This window comes from Stenella coeruleoalba (genome assembly GCF_951394435.1).
Source record: "Stenella coeruleoalba genome assembly, chromosome: 5".
NCBI classification, from domain to species: Eukaryota; Metazoa; Chordata; class Mammalia; order Artiodactyla; family Delphinidae; genus Stenella; species Stenella coeruleoalba.
In genome coordinates, this window is record NC_137150.1 from 11578088 (window position 1) to 11600553 (window position 22466).

Below are 22466 nucleotides of genomic sequence, written 5' to 3' on the forward strand. Positions count from 1 at the left end.
CCTCCATGGAACCCCCCCTGGCACAGGGCTGACCCTGAAGCCCTGAGCTGCACTGGGTTCCAAACTCAGCCTCCTGTAGGCATCAGGAGGCCACCTCTGCAGAGGGCTTCAGAGCCAATAACAAGGACAAAAGCCAGCCCTAGAACTTGTCTGACTCTCTTCACACTCACAGCCACACCTGTAAAAACCACAACCAGGTTGGAGGGAGGGTCTTGCCTAAAATGCCTAATGTAACAAGTTTGAGTTGATGGAAGATGACTAAGATTGAATTTTCTCTCTTTCCTCCCAGGGTCTTCCAGGTCTGAAAGGCAGCAGAGGACACAGGGGAGAGGAGGGAGACCCTGTAAGTTTTTGTGACCCACTGCCCACCATACTTACTGATTTCCTTTTTTCATAAAAGAAGCTTTATTTTCCAGAAGGGATAATGGGGTTTTGTTTATATAGTTTTTGTAGTTTGGAGGGAGGGGGAATGGGTTGTTTTTCTTTTTTTTTTCCTTTTCCTTGTCTTAATCATGAGGCACTTGCTAAACCTACTTTTTGGGAGAAGGAGGGAGCAGGCTCACCTACATTTTGCCTGGCACAGTTTTGTGGGTGGCAGGGAGCTAGGCATCCTCTTTCCTGCCCCTGCACAGGGTGAAGCTGGATTATTTGCGAGGGGCTCTCTCTGGACCTGCAGTCCAGTGCTTCGGACATGGAAATAGAAGCCGGCAAAGCACCCCCTAAACACGGTGTTGTGGTCCCAAGCCACGTGTGGTTTTCGAATCTCAATCTTTGACCCCCAAACCAGAACTGTCACTTGGTTCACCACATTATAAAAATGGATTTGGAGGAACTGAAACCACTTAGGTGGCTCCATTGGGATAAGAGAAGCTTAGGAGACATCCAGCCTGCATCTCCATCCCCTTAGAATCCTTATCTGCACAGCAAGTTGTGATTAAAAGTATAGGCTCCCAGGGCTTCCCTGGTTGCACAGTGGTTGAGAGTCCGCCTGCCGATGCAGGGGACACGGGTTCGTGCCCCGGTGCAGGAGGATCCCACATGCCGCCGCAGAGAGGCTGGGCCCGTGAGCCATGGCCCCTGAGCCTGAGCGTCCGGAGCCTGTGCTCCACAACGGGAGAGGCCACAACAGTGAGAGGCCTGCGTACCAAAAAAAAAAAAAAAAAATATATATATATATATATATATATATAGGCTCCCAGATTAGGATTGACATATATACACTAATATGTATAAAATGGATAACTAATAAGAACCTGCTGTATAAAAAAATAAATAAAATTCTAAAATTCAAGAAAAAGAATAATAAAATCATTTTTGAGATCTGAAAATAAATAAATAAATAAATAAATAAATGTATTTTATTTATTGACTGTCCCAAATCAGACAGTCAAGGGCTGATCTAGACGTGAAACCTTAACAAGATATGTAACTTCTTGACCCTCGGTTTCCTCATCTGTAAACACTTATAAATTCCTCTAAGACTGTAATTTACCCACCCTGTACCTGCAGAGGGGTCATGGAGCCTACTGAGCCAGCTAGGGTTTGAGTGAGGGGAAGTGTCACCCAATGCCTGACTGTGAGCCCACAGCTGTCTCTCAGCAACAGTGGCCATAGGTGAGGCCTCCTGCTTTTACTGGGAACAATCCTCAGAATAAAGAAAGCAAAGCAGCAAAAGGAAAATCACCTCTCCCCTCACCTACCAGGAAAGCAAGAACTAAGTTAATTGCTAGATGAGTATTTATCCACACAGCCAACCATTAGCACCTTCTGTGCACCCAGATCTGAGCCAGGCACCAGGGACACAACGGGAGAAGAGACAGTTGGGGGTTCCTGCTCTCAGGAAACACAATATTGTTCTTCTCTTGAGACTCATTTTATTCTAGCCCTTACCTGTATTTAAATATTTCCTGGGAGAAGGCAGACTAACGGGAGAGGCACATGTCATTGATCTTGAGTTCTCTTCCCTGTGTGGATGCTCTAACTTTGGGGATCTTTAACCTGGTGGTCCTTCCCGTGAGCGCTGGCTTGGGGTAATGTCATTTCCTATCAACTGCTTCTGCTCAGTTCTGGTCCCCTGACACAAACTTGCTTCTCTGCCATGAGCAATTTTGAGTTTTTCAGACCAGTGTTAGGGCCTGGGCAAGATGTTAGGGCCAAGATGTATCAGTGGAGCTTTGGGAATGGGGCTGCAAAGTGAAGTGACTTTAAACCTTTGGCTGTGCTTTCTGATAAGGGCAGGAAAACAAGTGAGCCCATCCCACACCTTTGTGTGATCTTGGATCTGTAAGAAAGCCCTGAAGGGAAAATGCTTGAATCGAAGGGAAAACCAGAGTTAATTAATGAATTTGCAGGAGAGTTTGCTTTGTCTAGAGCTCAGAGTGTCCAGCTGCTCTGGCTTCACTCTTGAAAAGTAAACTGCTGGCAGCTTCTGGCAAAAGAGTCACTTTGGATACCTGTTTGGGTACCTTTTCTTAGGGAAGACAAGGAGACACTGGACCCCAAGGAAATAGAGGGATTGAAGGATGTCCAGGGGAGCGGGGTCAAAAGGTAAATATTGTATTTTAAATTCTCTATGGCATCCTCTCCGTCTCTCCTCCATCCCCTCCCTCTTCTGTGATCTCTCTTCCATCCCCCCCTCCCACTTTCCCTTTCTCCAATTGCATGTTAGTTTCCTCTTCTGCAGAGTAAGTCTATTTAGTCATCCCAAGAAATTTTGAGCATTATTAAATTCCACCTGTAACCTCTTTGTGGTTGGAAACCCAGAAGCTACTAAAGAAATACAAAATCACTCTCTTAACAGAGGCAGCCCCTTCCTACCCCAATAGACTGTGAATCCACATTCTCCTTGACATGCCAGTGAGAGATATTTAACCTTTTACAGGGAGCCAAAGGATTTGCTGGATATAAGGTACTGTAGTTACTTCTTAAGTCAAATTTCACTTCCTAATGGGCTTAGTTTACTGATAAGCACGTGGCAGAGATCTCCCTTGACCTGATTGCTGCCCATCTTTGTCTTTCAGGGAGAACATGGAGACGATGGGATTGATGGACTCTATGGGGAAGAGGTAAAGCCATTTTTCCTCAAGTACCATAAAATCGTCATGAGGTTGGTGTATTTCTTTAATGGGAATTTTGTTTGCCTTGTCTTCTTTTAGGGCTTTCATGGACTTCCTGGGAAAAAGGGAGAAAAGGGTGATCCAGGGTCCCAGGTAACACTTTTCAGTACATCAAAGAAGGAGAATTTGGTGTTAGAGATAGTCTTCATTGTTGTGTGTCACAGGTTATGAGGAATAAAGTTGACAGTAATGAAGCCTATTACCACCAAATAGATGCTACATCCCCATTTGGGGCAAGTGGGTAACTATGCAGTTTTCAAGAATTTCCAGCTAGAAAGATTCAAGACTTGCAAGGATGTTCTATGAGCATGTTTTTCAGAAGCCTGCAAATGAATGCATTTGCCTGTTAGCAGCTTACTTCTTCTCTTTATTGTATCAGAAAAAAATAAAAAGCAAGAGAAAGAGACAAAATTATTTTGGTGGCCTTGGTGTAGCAAATCACAGAGAAAAATTTTTTTATTTTCGATTCATTTTGACACTCATTAATGTGTGCCTCCTTGGTTCCAAGCGGCTCTCCTTTTATGTTCTGATTCACTTATTTATCAAATACTTCTGGATACCTGGCATGTGTCAGGCACTGAGTTATGTGCTAACGACTCAGAGATGAACCACACTGTCCTTGTATTCAAGGATCCCCCTAGTGTAGTTGGAGAGACAGACATATCAATAGCTAATGATGACACAGTATGTGGTTGGGGGTCATGTTATAGGTAACTAGGTGGGAGCCCAGAGAAGGGCACCTAACTCTGCAGGGTGGGGAGTGAGTGCAGGAAACCTTCCCGGAGGAAATGATCCCTGAGCTGAAGATGAATAGGAATTAGTAAGACGTGGAGAAACGGCAGTCCAGACAGAGGGAACAGCATAAGCAAAGACCTGGAGGCTTGGGGGCCCTGCAAGTTGTTCTGCTTGGTGTGAGCTTTAGGGTACAGGTGGAGGGAGGTGAGGTTCAAGAGCGGGTGGGAAGAGCTGGTGAAGGTACTGGTGAGCCATGGAGGAGGAGTCTGGATTTTAGCCATTAAGGAATGGGGAGCCTTAGAAAAATTGTAAGTAAGGGGGTCACAATCGAATTTGCATTTTAGAAATATTCCGTGACAGTAGTGTGGACGATGCATTGGGGATGACATAGATGCAAGGCAAATATGAGAGGCAGATCTGTAATAATCAGGGTGAGAAGTGATGAAGCCTTCAAGTAAAGCAAGAGACACAAGACCCATGAAGGTTGTAACAGGGTCCAGGCTGGAGTGAGGATCTAGTGTGCAAAATTTAAGGAAGCACTCATTCTCAGAGTGAAGCAAAGTGTGAGTACCTGCCTAAATTTTGCACCCTAGGTACCTTGTTTTTCTCACCCTAGTTCTGACTCCAGGATATCAGATCTCCAGGTAACCAAAGAAGCAGGGAATGAGAAGCCAGTCAAAATGCCTGCAAGGATCCCAGCTTGGGCAAGTTTAGTTGGGAACAGTTGAGTTTGAGATGACAATGGAACATCCCAGTGGTGGTTTCCAGTGGACAATTTAATTACAGATGTCAGAAGTTGCTAGACTGGCTGGGATGTCCAATACGATACCCACTAGCAATATGTGACTACTTAAATTCAAATTAACTAAAATGAAAAATTCTGCTCTCAGTTGTATTAGCCACATTTCGTGTGCTCAACAGCCAACTATGGCCAGTGGTTACCATATTGGACAGTGCAGATGGAGAACATTTCCATCTCTGCAGAAAGTTCTGCTGGGCAGTACTCTGCTAGACCATGAGAAGTTTTCCCTTTTCCCAGCCTTTTTATAAATAATCCTGACTATAGGCTTAAAACTGGACCTTGTACTGCTTGAGAGATCAAAGGGAATCTGGCTGGGATAGAGGAACGTGGATCATTTTGTCTGATTGATTTTCTCCCCTCCAAACACCACGATGCTTGACATTTTAACACTCTCCTACAAGCTAACTCAGAAGCTCATTTTATTTTTTTCAGGGCAGCCCAGGTTCCAGAGGCCCTCCTGGGGGATACGGGGAGAAGGGCTTCCCAGGGGATCCTGTAAGTTACTGGGGCCCAAGTGGCTCTTAATTGTGTAGTTTACTCCACACTTCTTGTGTCTCCTGCTAACCTGTAGGCAAAGGCATGTCTTGGGAGGGGGTGGTAGGTGTTGACTGAGGCTTATTGGTTTGGGGAAAACCTGCATCTGATTTGGGCTGATTATGTCAAAAATTCAGAGATGGGAACTAAAATTCCATCTAATTCATCCTTATGTATCTTGAGACTTTCAAGTTCCTTTGGGAATGAAATTTCCATAATTTTGCTTATTGGGTTTCTAACATTATTGGTTCCCTATTTGAAGATTCGATTATAGGGGAATCTTACTACACCTTTGAGAGACTGGCATAAGCATGTTTGGATGAGTGCATCAGTGAAGCTGCCAGTACAGAGAAAGGAAAATTGCCATAGCTTCAGCAAGCACTCTTTTAATTCTTCATTTATCACTAAGCCTCCTTCAGACTTGGAGAAATATTGTTTCTTTTTTTTTTTTTTAATTTGTGAGTTTCAAATATGGAGAATTTTCTCACACCTCTCGTTACTTAACCCAAATTAGTTTAGTTCTTAATATTGTACCATTTTGAGAGAAAAAAAAAAGCTGATATTTCTTGATTCTAAAGTACTTTTTATTTAAATCTTCCCCTAGGGTAATCCAGGACAAAGCAATAACATCAAAGGACAAAAGGGCTCCAAAGGAAACCAAGGAAGACAAGTAATTGGATCTATTTTACATATATGAGTTGATTAATTCTGTTTTCGAGCTGAGGCTTTCCTAAAGTCTAATTATTTAGTAAAATACATAACAGTTTTTCTAACTGAACAATCACCCCTAATTTCCCATTTAAGAGAGCCTTATTTTCTTAAAATAAGGTATGCCTGTAGTAGGTTACACCTCAATGGGCAAAGTTATTAAGTTTCTAGCAGGTGATATTATTATATGGGAAAATTGGTCATTAGCAGTGCGTGTTGCTATACCATTTTCCTCTTTAATGGATATATACCCAATAGGGTTAATATGCAGAAACATTCTGGCATGACACATTTGTTCTGTTTTAATAGTGCTTGAGATTTTTATGCTGATGTCTTTGTCATTTACTCAGAATCTTTTGCCTTATGATCTTGGGGGAACAATTGTGTTTCTAGGGTAGAACCGGCCCGAAGGGGACACAAGGCAGTCCTGGTTCCAGAGGGAGCAGTGTAAGTATTTCCGTGGACGTTTATTTCCCCTCCTTAGCACCTGGAGATGCCAAGAGGCATTCAGAATACGTGTCGCTGCAGTTAGCTGATCCAGGGCAGATACACCGACAGTGTTGTCTTTTGGGGCCAGGTAATTCTTTGTTGTGACGGGCTAGCCTGTGCATTATAGGATGTTTTGCAGCATCCCTGGTCTCTACCCACTAGATGTCAGTAGCACCCACTCCTCGCCAGTTGTGAGGTCCAAAAATGCCTGCAGATCTTGCCAAATGTCAGTCGGGGGTAATGGGGATGCGGTGGTGAGGCAAATTGCCCCTGGTTGAGAACCACTGTGACAGTCTGCCTTTCCCTTTCCACCTTCCAGAGACTTTTAAATGTCTTTGAAGAGAGCCAGTGGTTTTCACATAAAAACCTTCCTCCAGTAGCTTAGCATATTTGAGCTTCTGTAGAATATTAAGAAATAGGTAAATGTGCTCTCTTCCTCCTCATATGTCGCCAAAGGGAAAGAAGAATTACAGACAAATTCTTCCTGAATAAACCAAAACAGTGGCGATTAGGGTCAAACCAGTGGCAACCTGAAGATGCTGTGGTAATTTTACAGCATCCCATGTGATATCAAGCCTGAAACAGAAATGTTGGATTTCTGCTTCTTTTTAAGGAACAACCAAGAAATCACTTTTCCCTTTGTGGACTACCAAAGTTAGAGAGGATATTTACGATGGTTAGAAACCCTTTCATCATGCACTCAGCACGGAGATCATCAAAAGAGAATAATGTCCAAATGTAGATTTGGCCCTGAGTTTTGTTCACGAGGACACTGACAATACATGGCTTCCTTTTCTGTCACAAACTTGGAATCTTCTCACCACTTTGAAAGCTGTGGCTGATTGCCTCCCCCTCTGGGAGAGATAGTGGATGAATGTTTTGTTTATCTTGACTCATAGTTCTTAAGGGAAAGGTCTGCAGTTGGATGGCTTAGGCCTCCCAGTGCTTCTGGTGAAATTCTTTGGGACTTTGCCCACCTCTCCATACAAGAGAATTAAAATTAATCAGAGGAAGCAGGAGAGCAACAAGATGAACTAAATGCTATAAATTTTAAAGATAAATATGTAGTTTTGTTGGTTTAAGAGAAAATACTTTTAGTTTGAAATAGCTTTATAGCTGTCATCATCCATCAGGCACTTTTTAAAAAAGAGTGGGGTGGGGTAGGGGATTATTACTTGGACAAACCAGCCAATGACTTTAAGTCACTCCATGCACAGGAGGCTCTCAGCCTCCCTCCCCCATCCTCACCCACTTTCCTGCCCATCTCCTCCTTTGTAATTAAACAAATCAATATGGATGGATATAAAACAATGGCTTTTCTACCCCCTCCTTCACCTTTCCAGTGAAGGCTAGAATTCTCTATGATGGTCAGAGGATCTTAAATGGATGACAAATTCTAAAAACAGAAGCAAACCTAAGACATCTCCTCCCACATGACAGAATTTCAACCTGTGTAAATTAATTGTTGCCCCAGCTATTGACAAAGCAACGGATCCATGTACTAAGAACCAGAGCATTTGAAACCATGTTCCAGGCCCATTGCCTTTGGCCTGTCAGGCACAAGGAATACATATAAATAATAGTATTTATACTTCTAGAGCACGTATTTTGTGCCAGGTCCCAATCAAATCACTTTCAAATACTACTTTGTTTAATCCTCATAACAAATCTATCAGGTAGATACTATTATTATATCCATTTTACAGATGAGAAAAAGCAAGAAACCTTGGACAAGTTGCCCAGGATCAGGATAGGTAAATGGTAGAGCTGGGGTTTGAACCCAGGGAGTCTCACTCCTAATCAGCCAGGCTCAGACCTATTGTGCAATTGCTCTGTGCCACCCAGGCTTTACAGGGCAGGGGTGAGCTCAAGACTGTCTGACTTCTGACGACACGTCCCTAACCATTGTGCTACTAAAATAGGAATGCTATTTTGTCCTTGCTTTTTAATGTAGACAGAATTATGACATCATGGAAACAGTGGCTTCAAACTGTACTGTTTCTGCTCTTCTTTCATCTGTCAAGAGTTCTGTGAGTCACATCAATGTACAAACAGCTGACAAGTTACAATGGGTAACTTCTCCCAAAGGGTATTTGCATTTTAAAAGCAAAGAGTACCTGAATCGAGGGGTAGAACCTCCGTGGAAGAATTCTAATCATCAGCCAAACTGGTGGAGGTGATATTTGGTCAGGTGTTTTATTCTAAGGAGGTTCAGAAGCTGGGCAGTTGAAAGAAAACAGCTGCTCTGAAATCATTTCCATGGCTACCTTTCCAAGTGAACGTAGGAAAACGTTTTAAATATTTGTTTTGTACATAAAATAATCATAGTTGTTTATCACCACACAAAGTAGATCAATGGATGAGATGTTCTGCGGCTCTCTCAATGAGGCAGAGGTGGGAGGTAAGGGGTGAGAGTAGACTCATCATTGCTATTTAGGGAGAAAGTTAGGATCTGGGGCTTGGATTTTCTTCCCGCTTGGCTACCGTCTGGAAAGCAGAGACAGCCACTAGGTGGAGAGCCTGCACTGGCAATTTGAGGTAGCTTCTGGAGAGGTGCTGTCAGATTTTAGCTTCAGACCAGCTTTTCTGGTGGCATTTGGACCAGCACAGAGCTGACCTGACCCCATCAGCCATTTCCTCCTTGGAGAATTCCATGGAGTCTAACCCCAGCGGGCTCATGGGAAGCACTGTGTATAACGAGTTTGTATTCCCCCCTAAGATACGATCAGGGACCCAGGACAGAGAGAGACGGATATGGCACAGCTTGTTCTCACGCAGGAAACCTCTGATCAGCAGACAGTACGTTGTAGGATTTGCTGGAGAGGGGAGGTATCAGACAGGTGCTTCAGGATGATTTCATTCTCCAAACAGCCTCCCGGATAATTGTCAGGGTTGTCAGACTGGAGCTAGGTCTGTAATGACTTTTGGATTGGTTTGCGATCCATCCTCCAAATGTTAGTTGGTAATTAAATGCCCAGTGTGTAAACTTGTCTTTGGAGAGCGATTCGGGGAAAACATTTCTGCGAGCTGCTCGTTACTCTGTCTGTCAGGGACAAGACAGGTCGGGTTGCCTCTAAGGAGTCTCCATCCAGACACTCACACACTAACAGTTTGTCTTTTCTGATACAGGAAAGAGAAGGCCAGAGGGGGGTCCAGGGTGCCTCGGTGAGTATCCTTTCCCCCACGTCCTCTGTGGGAGGTGAGGCCAAGGAGATGTCCCACAGGCAGATGGTACTGCCAATGAGTTAGCGTTTGATGCGGCTGCTGTAGGAAGGGCTGAGCACTGGACATGAGCCCCACTGACTAGGGGATCAGTTAGACTGCCAGACACAGGACAGGCCTGACCTAAGGCAAGCCTCCTTCACAGACACTTCAGAGACAGGGGACCTGTGCAGCCCTGAAGGCTGTGCTATTCACATACCCTGGGCATTGACTGCAAGAGAGTGAAATTCTGTCTTAGAGTAAGAAATTACCTGGAGTTCGATTCTCAGACAGTTTGGAAGAGTACAATCCTAGGCCAAGTAGGGCATGAGCCAAGAGTGAGACAAGATAGTTCCTGGGTACCATGCCCTGAAGCCCTGAAGCACTAGGTACTATGAAGAGAAAACGTATATGGAAACCATGTGAAGAGAATCTTAACACTGAAAACTCATCCATCAGGGGGAACCAGGGAACCCTGGACTTAAAGGTGCATCAGGAGCCGAAGGATTACAAGGCTCACAGGTATGTTGGAATATTTGTAATACTGATAATGTTGTTATTCTGATGGGAAGATGTAGTTCTGTATAAAAATAAATAAACTGAGACAATTTGAAGCTGCCCCCACCCTCCTCCATGGTACATTTCTCTGGGATTCTACATTTCCCATTGAGGGTGGGTGATTTTGCTCTGTCAAAATTTGCAGCTCACTGATAGAAGAAAGGCTTGCTCTTGCGCATACCTGGCATCATGTCTGCCTTTTAGTCATAGTGAATTATTGAGACCTTAATACTATGTTAGTAATCAGTATCCAGATCAACAAATTGATTTTTCTTAAGTGAGGTTCTGCACGCAGACTCCAATGAAGGAAAGTTAGGAATTGGCAACTATTACTCACCTCTTCCAAAGCTGACTCTATAGGGGGTGAGAGTGCTCTGGAATATCACCGATAGGGCTCTATGTGAGTCATCTGCATTTTTTCTTGGTCATATCATTAGTGAGATGGGCACTGGAATTAGGACATCTCTGTTTCTTTTCCATGTCAGAAATACGCCAGGGTCATCCTAGAGAATGGTTTGCAACACATGGGTACATAGTCACCTGATGGAGTCTACTTTAAGCCTGAACTTGTCTAGAAGGATCTGCCTACATAGATGTGTCCATCCTAAGACCTTTCCAGGAGTTCATTTTTCTTCTAGAAAGTTCTAGATTCTTCATACTAAGTCTGAATTTGGAATTCTCTTGAGTGGTTCTGGTGTCCTCTAGAATGAGTAACCATGGGACCAACCTAAATTCATCCCCAGACTTTGTCGAGAGAGGGGTGACATTACCTCAGCCCCTCCAGGGTCCCTTTGATGCTCAGGCTGTGAAACAAGGCCAGCCCAGGGGCTGTAACCACCATTTGCACTGGGCAACCAGGACATCTTACAGCTGCTGCTTTGGTGATGAGAAACAATACCAGCACCTCCAGCTTTTCTTTCTGTGTGAGAGAACCATATGAGAACCATGCATTTGATGGGAAATATGACAAAAAAAATATGCTTTAATTCCTCTGATAGGGATCTGCTGCTAAAATGTCCTTTTGTGCTAACTTGCTTTCTCTTTTACACATTGATGCACTTTGGCCCAGGCAACCTGCCCCATCAAAGGAATCCATCTGCCTATTGTTTATGTCTCACTTCCTTCTTCTATGGGCTTTATTTCTCCTTTTAGTCTCTTTTCCATTTCTCCCTGCCACAGAGGGATGAGGTCTTACACTCAGGCAGGATATTCCTTCATAAGAGCTGCTCCACTGAGTCTGGGTCTCCTTTCAACTCCTCTTCTGAGACATGCTTAATCTCAGTGTTAAAGCTGCTTGAAGGGCTGGATAGATGCTTTTCCGTGCAGGTGTTTCAAAAGCACTAATGAAGAAAGTCAGTTTTTGGGCTTCCCTGGTGGCGCAGTGGTTGAGAGTCCACCTGCCGATGCAGGGGACATGGGTTCATGCCCTGGTCTGGGAAGATCCCACATGCTGTGGAGCGGCTGGGCCCGTGAGCCATGGCCACTGAGCCTGTGCGCCTGGAGCCTGTGCTCCGCAACAGGAGAGGCCACAACAGTGAGAGGCCCAAAAAGAAAGTCAGTTTTCATTTACTTCATTGTATTGTGTTTCTTTTGTTACCATCCAAGGGGTCAAATGGACTTCGCGGCAGGAAAGGAGAGAAGGGAAACGAGGGGCACAAAGGACCTCAGGTGCGTGACTCAGATGGTACCTCAGTGGTCTCCAACCTTCATTTTCCTCTTGCTTCAAAGACGTCTTCACGTAGAGTTTTTTTTACATTATCTAGTATGGAGTATTTCATTTGGGGATTAACTTGGGACAAATCTTTAGCACAGCTCAGATTCCTTGTACATTCGCCTTTCTCCTTCCTGGGAGTTTGACTTGGAAAGCACAAACCCACTTTATCCGCCTGAAGGAAGCCTTTAGAAGAATGCACATCTTGCTGACCATGAATATTTCAAAACCTGATACATTATTCTGCTTTTTCTAACTTTTAAAAATTATCGGTGCCATGCCTATCTCCATTGACTATAGATATTTGAAATGGACTCTGCAAAGAACCCTCGCTACCCAAATTTATTTGATTCTTAAGTTCAGCTTTGAATTCACCCTCTGAAACTACTTGATTCCCAAGTTTCTGACAGTAAGTAATGAGAGTTTGGATGGTGAGAGATTCATATTAAAAATGTTCTGAATCTTGGGTTTCCCTGGTGGTGCAGTGGTTGAGAGCCCGCCTGCCGATGCAGGGGACACAGGTTCGTGCCCTGGTCCAGGAAGATTCCACATGCCACGGAGCGGCTGGGCCCGTGAGCCATGGCCTCTGAGCCTGCACGTCCAGAGCCTGTGCTCCGCAACGGGAGAGACCACAACAGTGAGAGGCCTGCGTACCACAAAAAAAAAAAAAAAAAAATGTTCTGAATCTATTCAGTTTTTCAGCTCAGATAGTGAGAGTTTACAAGGCAAGTGATACCCATGTTTGCTCAGTTATCTTCCCAGCATATTTGTGAAAGACCGTTTTGCCCCTTTGCAGATCGGGAAACTGAAACACATTTGACATCCCATTTTATATGTGTGGATGACACAGAGCACAAAAGTGACAATGACAGCACAATGTCTTGTTCTAACGAAATAACGTGTTGTGTCAAGAGTGCCTTTTTTATTTCTCACTAAGTCCCCATTTGGACTAACGATGTCCCTGCCAATGAAGACTTGGGGTCCTCTAACCAGGACTGTAGCCTGAGTCACCTGGTTTCAGGCTGGGTTTCCTGTTAAGGAGGCATCAAGAAGTTGCTACAAATGACACGAAGAAAAGCAAAACTAATCTAACAGGTTTTGTACAAATTGCTGTAGCACCAACATCTGTGTTTCCTATATTCTTTCAGGGTGCTCCTGGGCCAGTGGGAGATAAAGGGAGTGTTGGAAGGCCTGGACTTTTGGGGAAAAAGGTAAGTGTTATCTCTTACAGATTTCAGATACTGAGGAAAGAGTAGCTCCATTTTTTTCCCTTGATTTTCATGTTAATTCTTCACATGATCCAGGCACAATCAACCACTCACCAGCTTTCTGCCAATATTCTTTTCCTTCCTCTCTGAAACTGCCCCATTTCACTGGGAGAGACAAGGTTTATTCACCTATCATGAAACAACTCTGATAAACTCAACTCGCTGGTTTCGTGAATGTGTCAAGGCACTTGGTGGTAGAGTCGGCCAGGGGCATGGGGGATGTCAGAACTCAGATCTGTTCATGCATGCAGTTCTAGGTCTAACTCAGACTACCTTCTCAGAAATGTCCTTATTGGAGATCGTTAGAGACAGACTGTTGGCCTGTTCAGAATCTCACTGCCCTGCTCAAAACCTTTCAGCAGCTCCCTCCCCCAGGGCCAGCTTCGTGGGCCTGGGACACGTTCAGTCACACAGGGGCCCTTGCTTAGAAGGCGCCCCTACTTGGCCTCAAGCTCTGCTATCACAGTCTGGAAAGTTTGCTTTTGAGTTAAGGGCCCATGATTTCATTTGAGTCCCACAGATTATGTCACTGGTCTTACCTTCGGATGACCCTTAAGAAAATCTCCAAATTTTCCAGTAGCTTAGAAGACCCTTTGACCCTGTTTAATTCTAAGGCTTCCTAGCTCATCTCCCTCCTGTGTGCCTGCCCAGGCTTCTCACTGTGCCTTCCTCCTCCATTCTCACTCCTCCCTCGGTCCTTCTTCCAGCTCACACAACTTATCCTTTAAGCCTCAGCATCCCTGCTCCCTTCCTTCAGGCAGCCAGCCTGCCTGCCCCACCAAATCTGACTTAAGAGTCCCCTTCTCTCCACTGCCACAGCACCCTGAACTTTATCACACAGTGTAGAATTGCCTGATTTTCTCTCATTCTAACCAGAGTATTCTTGGTGAGGGCAGGACCACATCAGTCATGTTCAACTGTTCCTTTTCCAGGACAATAAATAACTGTTGGATGGGTGAATAAATCAGCAAATGAATCCACTTTCCCTGGAGTAAATTTTCCACTCTTTCTCTTCTCCTTTAGTCCTTCTATAGCACTGGGAAAGCAGTGCTGAGTCCAGCTTTGGGCTGTGCTGGTATTTCCTGCTTGCCTTTGGGAAGATTGTTATTTGTTTCTTACACTCCCTAGCTTGCTGAGCATTGAACCCTCACTGAGAACCCTGAGTGTCCCCAACTAGTGGACAGAACATCCTATGGTGGGAGCCAGGTTTGATTTTTACTGATCTGAAGCTGTCTTTGTCTCACTAGGGAGAACCTGGAATTCCTGGAGATCCAGGGCCACTGGGGCAAGCTGGACGGCAAGGAAAGCAAGTATGAGGTTTTAGGACTCTTACCCTTTAGCAGCTCCAAGGGCTCAGTAAAGAGAAGGGGGCTGACACCATTAGCTTAAGCACCTGGGGTCCTGAAGGTATTTTGGGACCTCCTAGGAAGATGTAGGGACATTCCTCCTGCTCCCTGAAGCACTCATTCTATAGCTAGTCTGTCTGCTAAAACAAAGGGAGAACAGCAAGAGGGAAAGGAGAATGCAGAGAGAATAATGGATGAGCTCAGTATTTTAACAACTTATATGGCCATGTCAGTTGAAACTCAGGTGACTTCTTGTAAAACTCCAGAGTGACAAGAGGGTAGTAGGATCAAGAAACAGGGTATCTGTTCTAGTTGCTCTGGCTGTACCAGAGTCTCAGTTCATAAAACAGTCAATATAAGAAAAAAATAGGAAAAAAATTAATTTCTTTTCAAAAATAATGTTTATTACAAATATTAGGCATAGATATTGTAGAAAATTGACTAAGCATAAAACATGGGAAATGGGAAAGAAAAATTACCCATAATCCCACCATTTTGAAATATTTATTATTAATATCCTGGAGACAGAAAAAAAATTATTTTTCCCTATTAACAATGTATCATGGGCATACTTCCATGTCATTACATTTTTCCCTCAAAGTTACTTTCAATAGCTTCAAAATATTCTACTGAATGTATATACCTTAGTTCACTTGACCAACTTCTTATTACTGGATATTTAGTTTGCTTTCAGTTTTTCACTGTCTTAAAATAGCACAGCAATGAATATTCTTGTATGTAACTAAGTTTTTGGATAAAACCATAATTAATTTCTACATAGAAATTTCTAGAAGTAGCATAGCTGGTTCAAGGAATATGTACATGTTTAATTAAGGCTTTGAACTCTATTGCAAAGTGTTCTTAGGAAAATTCCAAGGATGTATGTACCCTTGTGTTGTGCAGGAAGAGTGCTCACTTCAGGGCATACACACCAACAATGGGTATTGTCACTTTCTTTTATTTCATCTTTACCAATTTTACTGACCAAAAATGATGTCTCATTATTGTTTCAAATTGCATTTCTTTGGTTACTAGTGAGGATAACATCTTTCATTATGTTTATTGTCCATTTACAATTCCTTTTTGGGAAATTCCTCACCCAGTGTTCTTTGGACCAGCTCCTAATTTTCCAGGCAAGTAACTGCCACTGACTCCACTAGTCTTAAATGACCATACCTCTGCCTCCTGTCATGTCTGCACAGGAGCTGAGCAAAGAAATACCAGGGCATATACCAGGAAGTGTGGAAAACTAAACGGCATGAATATTCCCAGAGTTCAAGTTCATCAGGCCCCCTCCACCTGGAAGTCCCCGGTGCTTTTATCCTGACACCATAATCTCCCCAGTATAGGTTACAATTAATTTCCGCTCTTGAGAAATTGAAATGAACTGATATATTCACAGGGTGATTATGGCATTCCGGGCTATGGTCCTATGGGACGAAAAGGAGTAAAGGTAAATATGGAAAACAATTATTTCTTTAATTGGTGAATCAACTAAATGGTGTGTTGATTTATTTATGTTCTCTGCTGAAAATCGTAGGGCCAAAGAGGATTCCTTGGAGATATGGGTCAAAAGGTATTGTGCATATAACTTGTCAAATTTACCATGATCTTGACCTTCTACTTGAGAATTAAGATAAGTCTGTGGATCTGAATGAAACAGGAAAAAAAAAAGCAAGACAATCGGTTTGCCTGAGCTTCATGAAGAAAGGACCATACTTAACTCCTATGAACCTTTAAATTGGAAAATTTGTCCTTCACTGCCTGATGTCCCTTGTCTTGAAACCCTACCTCTAGGTACCCTCTCAAGTTTAGTCCTTAGTCCTTTTCTTGATTTCTCTACCCTGGTGATCTCATGCAAAACTCTTGCCTTCTGCTATTGTACTTTGCCCTTCATTATCGTGGCTTTCACTTCCTCTTACCTGGAAGATTACCATATTCTCATTAGTCTCCTACTTGCAACTTTAACCTGCTTCAGTTAATCCCAAACACTACTCTCTTGATTTTTCCCAAAGTATAACTTAGTTATGTTACTCTCTTGGTCAATCATCTTCTAGAATTCCTCATTGCCTACCAGCCTGAAATTCACCTCCAAGCTCTACGACAAGCCATTCCTTCCATTTCAACCAGAGTAGCTCAGGTTATATCTGTTTTATACACTGGAATTCTGTAATAAGATTTATCTAAAAAAAAAAAGCATCCTTAAAAATGAACTTATTTACAAAACAGAAATAGACCCACAGACATAGAAAACAAACTTATGATTACCAAAGGGGAAGGGGGGAGGGATAAATTAGGAGTTCGAGATTAACATACATACACTACTATGTATAAAATAGATAAACAACAAGGACCTACTGTATATATAGCACAGGGAACTACACTCAATATTTTGTAAAAAACTATAAAAGAAAAGAATCTGAAAAATAATATATATATATATATTATATGTGTGTGTGTGTATAACTGAGTCATTTTGCTGTGCACTTGAAACTAACACAACACTGTAAATCAATTATACATCAATAAAAATTAATTACATAAAAGTATCTTGTATATCTTCCAATCATTGATGCTCAAATTAAAATAGAAAATATGGATTAAAAAATAGAATGTAAGTAAATTGAATCAACTACAGTATAGGAAAATAGCCAATTTTTGATTCCCTTAAGAGTGCTTTTAATTGATGAATTACCAAAAGAGATTCTTTCCTTAGGTGGAGAAGGGTTCAAGAAGGGACTATATAAATAACTGTTAGGATAGGAGTTCTCATTGTAAAGGACCAATTTTCTAATTTGCTGATAAAGAGAGAAAATTAGCATATTCCAATTTACAGATAAATGGTAAATTAGCATATTGATAAGTGTTAAATTAGTTTTCCACCAAAGTCAGAATAAATTTCTTTTTACCTTCAACTTTTTGAGGAATGATTCATGAATTTAGGAAGTAATTCATTAGTTAGTACTTTATGTAGTCAATACCCCATATGTTTTCCTTGATTTTCAAGCATTTTTCTTTAGGTATTTTTAGTAACTGATTGGATAGCCATTGTATTGATATTGATGCATAAATATTTGCATTCTCAAAAAAATTAAAATAGTTTGGAGAATATCTAGGTGTATCAGTGGCTTAGTTCTAAATGACAAGAAGAAATGACATTTAATATTTAATATATGATATAGTTATAAGATCAATTAGATTTTGGTTTGGAGAGAATTACTTTTATTCTTTCATAGCAAGTATTTTAATATCTTGATTTCTTATATCTGAATCTTTAGGGTGTTGTTGGTGATCCTGGAATTCCTGGGGGGCCTGGACCCAAAGGATTTAGGGGACTAACAGTAAGTGACCTATAATTCCAGAAATAATAAATGTTTCTTTGGAAGATTCTGGCTTTTATGTTGTAATTATTAATGTGGATTGTCAATCCAACCCAGGGTCATCTGAAATGCCACTTCCTAGCTGTGTGATCTTCAACACATCTTTTCAAGGTCTCTATTCCTATAACATGGGAGTTAAACTTAATGACACAAAAGCTACTTTCAGCTCTAAAATTCTATTTTTCCATGAATCTGAACTATTTTAAGTATTTACAGATTGATAACAGGCTATTCTAAAAAGTGTCAGTGTCTTCCAGTCTTTTCTAGGGCACATATTAAAGCCCAGAATATTAACCCTGTGAGTGGAAATGAAGCTGACATCTTCCTACTCTGTCCTGGAGCGTTTTCTGACAGTTCCAGTCCCCAGAGCCAAGGTCACCTGGTGTATTCATTTTAAGGAAAGCTGTTGAGATGTTCTAAATAGCAAAGTGCAGAGTAGAGTGTTATACTTATTAAAAAACCAAAATGCCAAGACAAGCATCCTTTCATTTTAAAGTTTCAGTGTAATATCGAAGGTCATTACCAGCATGAAAGAGATGCAATTCAACAGATATTTTACATCTGACTGGACAAATTTCATTAGTATCTATATCCATCACCTTGAGTTATGGGAATGATACAGCCAACCCATGTCCTTATATATGTGGGGAATTATTTTTCTTATTTGATTCTTTGCAGATGGCAGCTTTTTATTAGATCTCCGTGTGCTATAGTGTATTCACTTGTTTAAAGCACCAGTTCTAGCTTATGACTAATTTAGATTTAAATGCACAGCCAGTGCCAGAGCAAAAGATATCACTAAATGAAGAGGCTAAGAGGGAAATGGATGTTTACCAATAATTAAGAATTACTATTTAGGATGAAAGATAAAAATCATATGATCATCTCAATAAATGCTGAAAAAACATTTGACAAAATTCAACATCCTTTCAATATAAAAACTCTTAACAAATTGGGTATAGAAGGAAATTACCTCAACATAATAAAGGCCATATTTGAAAAATCCACAACTAACATCACACTCAACAATGAAAGGCTGAAAGCTTTCCTGCGAAGACCAGGAACAAGACATAGGTGTCCACTCTCACTACTCCTTTTCAACATAATACTGGAAGTCCTAGCTAGAGCAATTAGGCAAGAAAAAGAAATAAAAGTCATCCAAATTGGAAAGGAAGAAGTAAAATTGTCTGTTTGCAGATGATATGATCTTATAGATAGAAAATCTTAAAGACTTCATTAAAAACTGTTAGAACATTTTGGTACATGACTCTTTTTGAATTATGGTTTTCTCAGGGTATATGCCCAGTAGTGGGATTGCTGGGTCATATGGTAGTTCTATTTGTAGCTTTTTAAGGAACCTCCATACTGTTCTCCACAGTGGCTGTATCAATTTACATTCCCACCAACAGTGTAAGAGGGTTCCCTTTTCTCCACACCCTCTCGCCTGGAGGGGTGGGATAGGGAGGGTGGGAGGGAGGGAGACGCAAGCGGGAAGAGATATGGTAATATATGTATATATATAACTGATTCATTTTGTTGTGAAGCTGAAACTAACATACCATTGTAAAGCAATTATACTCCAATAAAGATGTTAAAAAAAAACTGTTAGAAGTAATAAACAAATTCAGTAAAGTTTCAAGATACAAAACCAATATATAAAAGTCAGTTGTGTTTCTATACACTAACAATGAACTATTGGAAAAATTAATTTTTCTGTGAGTTCTGTGGGAAAAAAGAATGGCTATCTATATTACACATAAGGAATTTGCTTAACTTGAATTAATAGTTGCTTTTGCTAAAATTTTTTTTAAATTATAAAGTCACATTAAGGCTGAGGTAGTCTCCATGGATAGAGGATGTGGAAACTCATGTATATTTCTACCTGCAGCTCACTGTAGGTTTGAAAGGTGAGGAAGGCTCTCAAGGACGTCAAGGCCCTCCTGGACGGAGAGTAAGTACACTCATTAGAACTAAGGGTCATGTGCTGCTTCCTAGGGTGCCCACTGGAATGAGCACAGAATTTAAAGGCAGAATCACTGGTTCAAGTCCAGACTCTGCTTCTTGCTACCTGGGTGCACTTGGACTAGTCCCTGGGTCTCTCAATTTCCTTCTAAAATGGGAATGACATGTCCTGTTGGAAACACCTCAAAAGGTAGCTGTGAGGATCAGATAGTCAAATGTGAATGCTCTTCATAAACTATAAAGTTCAATGCAAATATGAGCTGTGACTGTTAATTTTTACTGAAGGAAAAAAATAGGGATGAGAATGCATAAGCTTCACTAAGGTGTCCTGACAGGTTGATAGGATTTCCCAAACCAGTATTTTTGCCTTCCTGACCTCACGATATAGACGCTGGGGAGATTTGGAAATAAAATTGCAACTTTCCACTGTGATTCAATTACAAAAGAAATGGCACCTCTAGAAGCATTCCTGGACAGAGCCAGGCACATCTCCCACTGACAAGATATCCATATCTCTATTTTAGTGCCTTATGTGTTATTGTGATGACATTAACATGTCTCTCTCCCCTAAAGAGAACAGTCAAATAAGAACTAAATGTTGCCAGCATCTGTGTTTTTTGTGTGAGGTGCAGGAAGCATTGTGTAAGGACAGGAGAAACTGCTTCTCTTGTTTTGTGTATTGTGATTGTTTTCTGACTACCTGGAGGGGTTCTTTAACTTGCAACTTTATAAAGAAAACAAAAACATGGATGTTTTGCGGAAAACTGAATCTGTAGTAGAATGATAATCAACTCACTGTAAAGGATACTCTGGTACAATCTTTTCTTTCTTTTGAATTAAGGAACTGGTGACTATTCTTAGTCATGTGGGTGAGAATCTGGTCTCTGAGTCAATCTGGACTGGTCTGGATTTGCCTCCTTTCCAGATTCTGGAGCTCTCCCTGGAGGTCCCATATCCTCCTGCTCTTGTCTTTGGCCATGCTGGTCTGGTATACCATGGTTTCTCTGTCTCATGCCTGTGGTCCTCAGTCTCTCCTTAAGGAGTTGCTCTAAGTTATTCTTAAACTCAGTCTTTTGGAACCTACTCTCCACAGTTCTGATCTTCTGTAGGATGTGGGCTGCCTACTCTATTCATTAGCTGGAAACTCTTCCTCTCTCTGTTTAAATGGCTGTGCATTTTTTTTCTGTTTTCTGCTGTCTCTTGTAAATGGAAAAATAAGACTCTGAATCTTTTAGTGAGATGCATATTTCTCGATTTGGGTCAGGAAGAAAATATGCCCGCAGTGGGTAGAATCATGGATGCCATGACAGTTCTGGTTAATACCAGCAGCACACAGTGGGCCACATCAGCATTCAGCAGACACTTAACTGTTCAATGGATGGATGAATGGATGGATGGATAGATGTATAGATGGATGGATGGACAGATGCCCAGTTGTCATTTAGAACAGAGGTTCTTACACTGACATTCATGGATGAGCTTCTGAGGGGTCAGTGAAATCATACAGCAATCATGAGCATGTGACAGCATTTTCTGAAGCCAGCAAACATCCTAACTTTCAGTGTTTGATCAATTAATCTAATGTCTACCTAGACTGAACTGAATGGTTTTTCTAGGACGACAAGAAGGAAAGAAACAAAAGTACTTTTTAAAGATACTTGTACTGCAGATAGAACATTTAGAAGGCATTTCTCATAATAATACTTAAAAGCTGCCCAAAGGGATTCATATGTGCAAACACATTGAGAACCAACTGCCAAGAAGAAGGCTGATCCTGATAAAAAGGAATTAAAAGGAAAATGAGAAAAGCTCACACTGTCAAGAAAGGCAGCTGACTGTGTTTAGCGCCTTCCCTGACTCATCTCACCCAATTATCTGTATTCCTTTCCTCCATCACCTTCAGCATTTATGAGCTTAATGTGTATGCTCTCCTTCTGTGTAATGTCCATTTGGCTATGTAACTGTCTTTTTTTTTTTTCACATATGTTGAGGCTGTGTGCTGCTGCCAGTGTTTTAAATATACTTCAGTAAATGTCTCTCCTTCATGCTACTCTTTGGGAAGCCTGCTGTTTATAATTTTAAGTATTATTATGAGAAATGCCTTCTAAATGTTCTGTCTGCAGTACAAGTATCTTTAAAAAGTACTTTTGTTTCTTTCCTTCTTGTCGTCCTAGAAAAGTCATTCAGTTCATTCTAGGTAGACATTAGCTTAATTGATCAAACACTGAAACAGAAACGTTTATACTCTCAGTGTGTGGGGGAAGAGCACTGAAGACTCCAATTCACATACCAATAACTTGCTCTGTTTTTGTTTTCCTAGGGCCCTAAAGGCATGGCAGGGCAGCGGGTATATTCTGTATGTATCGTCTTATTCACACACACAAAAATGCAACCTGTTCATTGGGAAATGAATATGGCCACTTGGAATTCACTGTGTTCATGTTTCTTATTTTCTCTCTCCTTTTTCATGTACAGCAATGTGATCTAATCCAGTTCATGCAGGACCATAGTCGTGAGTATCTGTGTGTTGTAGAGCATCATTGATTAGTGAGGGCACTTAGGATGAAGGCAGTGTGGGGATGTGGAATCAGTAGGCTGAACTCACTGGTGGAGAAACCATATGTCCTTGGCAGCAGGCTTGCTGTGAGTGCCTGCT

At 41.6% G+C, this 22466-nt stretch overlaps 1 protein-coding gene across 1 annotated transcript in view; it reads left to right on the forward strand.

The window, feature by feature from the left end:
• COL6A5 (collagen type VI alpha 5 chain) overlaps positions 1–22466 on the forward strand; it is a gene marked incomplete at both ends in the record, with an annotated part of 107795 nt that overhangs the window by 32602 nt on the left and 52727 nt on the right. The window contains 19 exons of the mRNA XM_079923203.1: positions 290–343; positions 2476–2547; positions 2882–2908; positions 3021–3065; positions 3156–3209; positions 5086–5148; positions 5792–5857; positions 6289–6342; positions 9514–9549; positions 10045–10107; positions 11749–11811; positions 13003–13065; positions 14370–14432; positions 15871–15921; positions 16009–16044; positions 17747–17809; positions 19737–19799; positions 22131–22166; positions 22286–22322. Of these exons, the coding sequence (XP_079779329.1) occupies positions 290–343; positions 2476–2547; positions 2882–2908; positions 3021–3065; positions 3156–3209; positions 5086–5148; positions 5792–5857; positions 6289–6342; positions 9514–9549; positions 10045–10107; positions 11749–11811; positions 13003–13065; positions 14370–14432; positions 15871–15921; positions 16009–16044; positions 17747–17809; positions 19737–19799; positions 22131–22166; positions 22286–22322 (1009 nt within the window). The remainder of the gene's footprint in view (positions 1–289; positions 344–2475; positions 2548–2881; positions 2909–3020; positions 3066–3155; positions 3210–5085; positions 5149–5791; positions 5858–6288; positions 6343–9513; positions 9550–10044; positions 10108–11748; positions 11812–13002; positions 13066–14369; positions 14433–15870; positions 15922–16008; positions 16045–17746; positions 17810–19736; positions 19800–22130; positions 22167–22285; positions 22323–22466) is intronic.